This window comes from Emiliania huxleyi, assembly GCF_000372725.1.
Source record: "Emiliania huxleyi CCMP1516 unplaced genomic scaffold EMIHUscaffold_925, whole genome shotgun sequence".
NCBI classification, from domain to species: Eukaryota; Haptophyta; order Isochrysidales; family Noelaerhabdaceae; genus Emiliania; species Emiliania huxleyi.
The window spans coordinates 2,679-8,837 of record NW_005195117.1 but is presented as its reverse complement, the minus strand read 5'-3'; the positions used below and the strand labels follow the sequence as shown (position 1 = coordinate 8,837).

Here is a 6,159-nt window from a genome sequence, read left to right as displayed (position 1 = left end):
CCCCCGCCCACCCCCCCCCCCCCTCCCCCCCGTCCTTTTCAGGCGGCGCAGCTCGTCTGCCTCAACGACGCGGGCGCCGTCTGCGCAGTGGTCACCGCTTCGGCAGTCCTCGCCGCGCTGCTGCCTAGCTCGCCGCCGCACCACGGATGAGCTCTCGCCGCACTGAGCTGGGCCGGCGGCGCCGCGGACGCGCCGGGGCATTTGTTACATCGCACCCCAACGCGCCTCGGCATTTGTTGCGGCTTGCGCGCGCTTCGATCCGACGTTGCCCCCTCGCTAGCGATCACAGCCACGCAGGGGGGCCGTGTCCGTGCGCGCCTGTCGCCCCGCGGTCGGGCAGGAGTGGGCGTGGACTGCGCGCTTTTTGAGTTCGAGCCGGGGTAGGGACTCGAATTCACAAGTTTCGCGTGACGACATAAAAATTGAAAGTAAAGAAGCAAGTAAAGGCTTACTAAAGGGGAAGAGCAAGAGGACCCTCAGTTGACCAGGACGCAGGAGTTGTGCGCCAGGCCCTCCTGCTCGGCTCCAGCGCCAGTAGACAAGTGCTACCATCAACAGAGTAGAAGAATCTGACCTCGGGGCTGATGTGACCAAGCGCTGGTAGCGTGGTTTAACCCCTCACACCCGTGGTCTCACAGTGTGCCGGCAGTCGCCGAGCAGTGTCGCTCACACAAGCCGCAGCACAAGTGACTCAGGGCCAGTGAGGGCGAGCCCATCGCTGTGACAGCTGTGGCAGCCGCACAGTAGGCTGTGCCAACTGTGCAGAGCGTGTGAGCAGCAGAGGAGCTGCTCTCCAGGCTTCTGTCGCAAAGAGCTGCATGCCACCGAAGGCGCTGTCGAGGTTCGCCGAGTGCGACACAGATTGGGGGAAGCCGCCACCGACGAGCGAGCGCGTTGGAGTATTCACTCCGGACAAAGACGGCCGCACGCACACGAGCTGCGGTCGTGCGGCCGCCATAGCGGCGAGGCGCGGGACCGTCTGTGGCGAGGTGGGTCGCGTCCCCCGATTTCCGTACTCACGGTCCTTCCCCCGTAGCAACACGCGACACGCCCAAAACTGCAAAAAAATCCAATAAGAACCGGCCCCCGCGAGCGTGGAATAGGACCGCCGCAAGCGGCGTGGCGTGGAGCGGTTGAGCATCCCTCCGGGGGCCCCTCTGCGCCGGGGAGGCGTTGTTGGCGGCTAGGACGCAAGCGTCCGTCGCCGTTTTCAAACTCGGGGCCCACTCCGCTACGCTCCGACCCGAATTTGGAGGGCCATGAAATTTAAGGTGTTGCTGCGCAAAAGGGGTGGCGCGCGGGCGCGCGCGGCGGCAGGCGTCGAGCGCGGAGCGGCAAACACAATGACGTCGGAAAGCTCTGCATCAAGTATACAGTAGGCGCCAGGACGCGTGTGAGCACGTCGACGTCGAGCTCGAGCTGCTTGAGGGCGGAGAGATACGCCTGGGAGGGCGGTGAGGTGGCGGGGCTGGGCTGGGCGCGAGGCGAGAGGAAGGGGGAATGGGGAGGGGGGGAGGGGAGGAGGAGAGGGGAGGGGGAGGGGAGGAGGGGAGGAGGGAGGGGAGAGGAGAGGCGGGCGGAGTGAGGAGTGAGGGATGGGTCGGGAGGAGTGAGGCAGGGGAGTCGAGGCGGGAGGCGGGAGGGAAGGCGGGCGGGGAGGCGGGAGGGGAGAGGTTCCGCTCACCAGCCTCTCTGCGAGCACCGCCTGCTCCAATCACCCTCTCGTGCGCGACCGCCGTCTCAAACTTCTCGCGCGCCTGCGCCTCCAGGAGGGCCGCTGCCTGCTGCAGCTGCGTCGAGTGCTCCGCGCTCAGCTGCTGCAGCTGCGCTGAGTGCGCCTCCGCCGCCGCCGCCTGCTCCTCGCGGAATCGCTCGACCAGCTGCGCCTCGATCGCAGCCTTGGCCTCCTCGACCGCCGCCGCGCTCGCCGCCTCCTGCCGTCGCATCAGCTCGACGAGCTTGGCGGCGTCCGCCTCCTCCTGGCACTGCAGCGCTTGCTGCAGCCGCGACGCCTCCGCGTCCCGCGACTGATGCGCCTTGAGCAGCTCCATCAGGTGCGTCACCTTTCCCTCCAGCTCGGACGCCGCGGTGGGAGCCGGCGGCGCGCCGTCGCAGCGCGCCGGGGCCGACGGCGAGAGCCTGTGGAGGAGCCGGTGGAGCAGTCGAGACTGCTGACCGCTCCTCCATGGTCCCCCGCCGGTGGACGCCGAGTGCAGTCATCGGGATGCGGGAGGCGTGCTCAAGGGCTGGCGGGGCGGACGCGACGACCTGGCGTTGCCGTCGCGGAGGGCTCGGGCTCGAGTGAGCGCCGCCGGCGACGCGTCGTTGCGGCCGTGGCCGCGCGGGCCACCTGCATCGACGGGCTGCTTAGGGGGGGGGGCGCCAATGAGACGCTTGCCCGTCGGCAATCCATCCCGTGTTGGCTTCAATTGTTTGTACGAATGTCTTGGCACCAGCTGATGGCTTGGGTCCCAGATCACGCAGTTCGTGCACGGTATTCGGATTTTGCTATTTGCTCGTGTGGGGGTATATCGCAGATTTGTCAATGGTACCGCGTCTGCGACGCGGGCGCCTTGCGGGCAGAGCCCTTAGCCACCCTTTTATCTTGCGCGGTCAAAATGACAAGAAGACAAACGTCAACCCCCGCGCGCCCGCCTTGCCCTTAGCGCTTATTGAGGCGGGCGCAGGGGGTGGCTCAATCCTTCAAGCGCGCGCCCAAGGGCGACGACCGACGGCGACATTTGCGTCGAGTTTCCTGGGGCTCCCCCCCCCTGCGAGCCGGCGTGAGGGCGTCAGGTGTGGGGTGTGGCTGTGGGTGTGGGGTGAGCGCTGAGGCGCCGCCACTCTTTTGCCCCCCGCCCCCCCCCCCCCTCCGCCCTCCCCCGACGAACGGCCCCAACGACGACACTGACATTGCGCCTGAGTTTGAGATGCAAAACACTTTCCTGCATGCTTTCCTGACGCTTTTTACGCTCGCCCCCCACCGCGCTTTCCCTTCCTACCCCCCCAACTGAGAGAGAGAGAGAGATTTAATGATGACATTGGCTGATTAGGCGCGCCAGCGCGCTGTGTCAACACGTCGCTGCGCGCGGACGCGTTCGCCGGCGAGGAGCTGGCGACCCACACGGCGCCGCCGCATCGCGCAACCAAGAAGAAGGCCAAAAGCACAACGCGCCCAAGAAGCACACGAATCACGGGCGCGGCGGCGGCGCAAAGCGGTAGAGGGCGCGAGAGCCCAACCTAGTTAGAGGCCGCACCCGCGACCCTCTTGCCTCCGGAACTTGCCGCGGCGCCGTGCTGCCCGCCGCGCCCGCGGCGGAGCGCTCGGCGGGGCGGAGCGCGGAGGGGGGCGCGAGGTGGCTGGCGCGCGCGGTGCCCCGAAGGGCGGCGCCGAGCAAACACACACCCCTGGACTCTAGAACTGGCTGTCTTTGGATGGATGGGAAGACGAGTCTGCCGTCTGGCTGGGAGGGGAGACTGACTCTTCCGCCCGGACACGCACCTCTCCTGCTCTCCACCTCGCATGCGAGTGATCGGCGAGGGACTGCGTGCGACGGCGACATGCGGCGGTGAAGAGCCGCAATATGTGGCGGGTTCCTGCCGGGCGGAGATCTTTTCTTTTGTTGTCATCACGGTCCACGCACAACTCGAGCAACAGCAAGCAAAAAGGCGGCACGTGAGTGCGCTGCGACAGAGGGACGGACAGGGACGCGGCGTTGGCCCGAAGGATAGCTCAGATGGACGTGCCGTTGGCCTGGGCGAGGAGGGCCCGCACCTTGGGCGCGATCGCGAGGTGGTTGAACGCGTGGTTTGCCTGACATGCGCTCCAGCACTCGTCGATCTTGGCGCGGATGCGCGCGAGGTGTGGAGTGGACAGCCTTGCGAGGAGATCCAGCAGCATGCCGATCATGAGCGGCGAACAGGAGCTCCCAGCGATCCGCGCAAGAACCGCGCCGATGTCCTCGACGTGCTCCTCGGCCACAGAGGCGGGCATCAAGCGGAACAACAGGCACAGGCGGATGAATATCTCATCCGAATAGGGGTCGCTTGCACGCAATGCTGCCTCCACTGCCGACTTGTTCCGCTGGGCCCACGCAGGTGTTGGCTTCCCTTTGACCATGATGCGCCAAGCCATCATACCTGACAAGTCGGCCGCCTCGAGCAGCTTCAGTAGCCTCTCGTCGTCGAGCAGGGTGTGCAGCACCGAGTGGTGAAACGACCCCAGCCTGCGGAGGTCCTCGACCTCGGACCGCTCGAGTAGGGCTGGCACCTGATCCACCTGCTGCTCCAGCTGCGAGAGCAGCTCCGTCGTCACCTTCTCGTCGGCATCGACCGCGAGGCCGAGGTTGCGCCGCCGCGGGTCGTTGGGCAGCTGCGGCTCGTTGGGCTTCGGCGGGGGCGGCCGGGGCCGCAGCCGCGCAGGAATCGCGCGCTCGACGGCCTGCAGAAAGTGCCGGTTGACGCGTGCGGCGACGCCCATGCCCTTGGGAGGGAGTTGAAGGACAATCTGCTCCACGATGTCGAGCTCGAGCCGGACGCGGGCGCCGAGAAAGGTGTCGTCGGTGGGGACCGCAGCCGCAGCCTCCTTCCTCGCCGCCTCCCGCTGCTCGAAGGTGTCATTCAGCTTCCAGAGAGACATCGCGATTCCCCGCAGCTGCTCGGCTGTACCAGAGCTGAGAGCGTCCGCGCCGAGGGTTTTGAGGGTGTCAGCGGCAGACTCGATCCTGGAAAGTTGCGTCTCGACCTCAGACACGCCGCCGCCGCTGCTGCCGCCGCCGCCGCCGGACTTGGTGGCGGCCTCCTTGGTGGCGGACTCCTCGGCGACGACGGCCTCCTCGGTGGGGGCCTCCTCGGCGGCGGACTCCTCGGCTGCGGCGGACTTGGTGGCGGACTCCTTGATGTCAGACACGCCGCCGTCAAGGCCGCCAGCGCCAGTGCGTGCAGCCTTGCTGGGATGCCGGTCCGAGTACGCCGAGCTGGACTCCGGCTCCAACTCGTGCGGCCTTTTCTTTGTGGCGGGCGTGGTGCCACCGAGCGCGGCGTTTGGCGTGGACGGGAACATGGAGAACTCTTGGCAGCGTTTGGCCCCGCGTGGACGGGAAAGTGGAGACTGTTGGAGACTCCTTTCCCGCGCCGCGGTGCACTTTTTCTTGCGAGTCCTCGCAGCCCCCCCCCCCCCAAATGTTCTTCACCTTCCTACATACATACAGACAGGCCTTGATCGCTTTTCCAGTAAACGGTGAAAGAACGCGAAAGATTCTGGGGGTCGAGATCTACCTACATCTCACGCTGCCATCACGAACCATCTCCACCTCTACCCCTTCCTCCCGCGGCGCCCCTTCCGCGCGGGCGGCGGCTCCCCGGGCATCACGTGCGCCCCGTTGAGCTCGGCCGCCGCGCCGCCCTCGGCCGCCTGCACTTCGAGCATCTTCATCTGCGCCTCGAGGTGGATGGACATGTCGCGCAGCTGCTCCTCGAGCTCGCGCACCTGGCCCTGCAGCGCCGCCTCCCGCTCGCCGGCCGCCTTGGCCTGCGCCGCAAACTCTGCCTGGTTGGCGACGAGCTGCTCGTTGAGCTGCTTGTTGAAGGCGAGGTCGCCGCGCACGCTGGAGAGCAGCGCGTCTGACGCGGCGCTCCGCCTCGCCTGCGCATGCGCCTTCCGCTCCACCTGCTCTGCCCTCCCTCGCAGCTCGGCACGCTGCCGCTCGACGGACGCCTACTCACCGCGCTGCGCCGTGAAGAGACGCCGTCCGCGGCTCGGCGAAAGGACAAGCTCGGCGGGCACCTCGAGCTCGGCGGCGACGGCCGCGTGCGCGCGGGTGGCGGCCTCGAGCTGCGCCTCGAAATGCTGCCGCTGCACTTCGAGCTGCCTACGGGGGCGGTCCGGGGGACGGTCCCGGGGGGGGGGGGAGAAGGAGAAGCGCTGCCGCCGCAGCTCGAGGCAGCCGCGCCCGGTGAGGAGCAGCGAGTACTCGTGCACGACCGCCTGCTCGCACCCTCCGGTGTGAAGAGGCGCTGTCCACGGCAGGGAAGCACACTCGCGCCGCCGCGCGCCTCGTGCTCGTCCTCAAGCCGCCGCTGCTTCATCTCGAGCGCCGCCGCGTCCACCTGTTCATACCAGCCACGGGTGAAGAGACACACCGCCGCTCCACCGCGAGC

The 6,159-nt window shown here is 67.6% G+C and overlaps 4 protein-coding genes across 4 annotated transcripts in view; 1 reads left to right on the top strand and 3 right to left on the bottom strand.

Moving 5' to 3' along the window:
* EMIHUDRAFT_250443 (hypothetical protein) overlaps positions 1–150 on the top strand; it is a gene marked incomplete at both ends in the record, with an annotated part of 1,767 nt that extends 1,617 nt beyond the window's left edge. The window contains one exon of the mRNA XM_005757150.1: positions 52–150. Coding sequence (XP_005757207.1) covers positions 52–150 — 99 coding nt within the window. The remainder of the gene's footprint in view (positions 1–51) is intronic.
* A 1,091-nt stretch (positions 151–1,241) lies between these two features.
* Positions 1,242–2,365, bottom strand: EMIHUDRAFT_446627 (hypothetical protein; the record flags this gene model as incomplete). Its single annotated transcript, XM_005757149.1, has 3 exons — positions 2,269–2,365; positions 1,685–2,139; positions 1,242–1,443 (listed from the first exon to the last, which is right to left on the bottom strand). Coding segments are annotated over exons 2-3 (567 nt in total), but the record flags the coding sequence as incomplete, so codon positions are not given.
* A 1,368-nt stretch (positions 2,366–3,733) lies between these two features.
* Positions 3,734–5,062, bottom strand: EMIHUDRAFT_250440 (hypothetical protein; the record flags this gene model as incomplete). The annotated part of the gene is made up of 3 exons (XM_005757148.1): positions 3,734–4,372; positions 4,439–4,724; positions 4,815–5,062. 3 exons carry the CDS (start codon positions 5,060–5,062, stop codon positions 3,734–3,736), a joined length of 1,173 nt encoding a protein of 390 aa, XP_005757205.1.
* A 182-nt stretch (positions 5,063–5,244) lies between these two features.
* EMIHUDRAFT_446622 (hypothetical protein) lies at positions 5,245–6,111 on the bottom strand. The gene is made up of 4 exons (XM_005757147.1): positions 6,055–6,111; positions 5,952–5,986; positions 5,786–5,870; positions 5,245–5,716 (listed from the first exon to the last, which is right to left on the bottom strand). The coding sequence occupies exons 1-4, from the start codon at positions 6,085–6,087 to the stop codon at positions 5,315–5,317; spliced, it is 555 nt and encodes a 184-aa protein (XP_005757204.1). The 5' UTR covers positions 6,088–6,111; the 3' UTR covers positions 5,245–5,314.
* Between the last annotated feature and the right edge of the window lie 48 nt (positions 6,112–6,159).

Bases quoted from the DNA above. Each gene is read 5' to 3' on its own strand.
- EMIHUDRAFT_446622 (XM_005757147.1), bottom strand. From the start codon at position 6,087: ATGAAGCAGCGGCGGCTTGAGGACGAGCACGAG. The intron at 5,987-6,054 runs GCGCGCGGCGGC...GGGTGCGAGCAG, and splicing joins GGCTTGAGGACGAGCACGAG to GCGGTCGTGCACGAGTACTC. The intron at 5,717-5,785 runs GTGCCCGCCGAG...CGCGGTGAGTAG, and splicing joins CCGTCGCCGCCGAGCTCGAG to GCGTCCGTCGAGCGGCAGCG.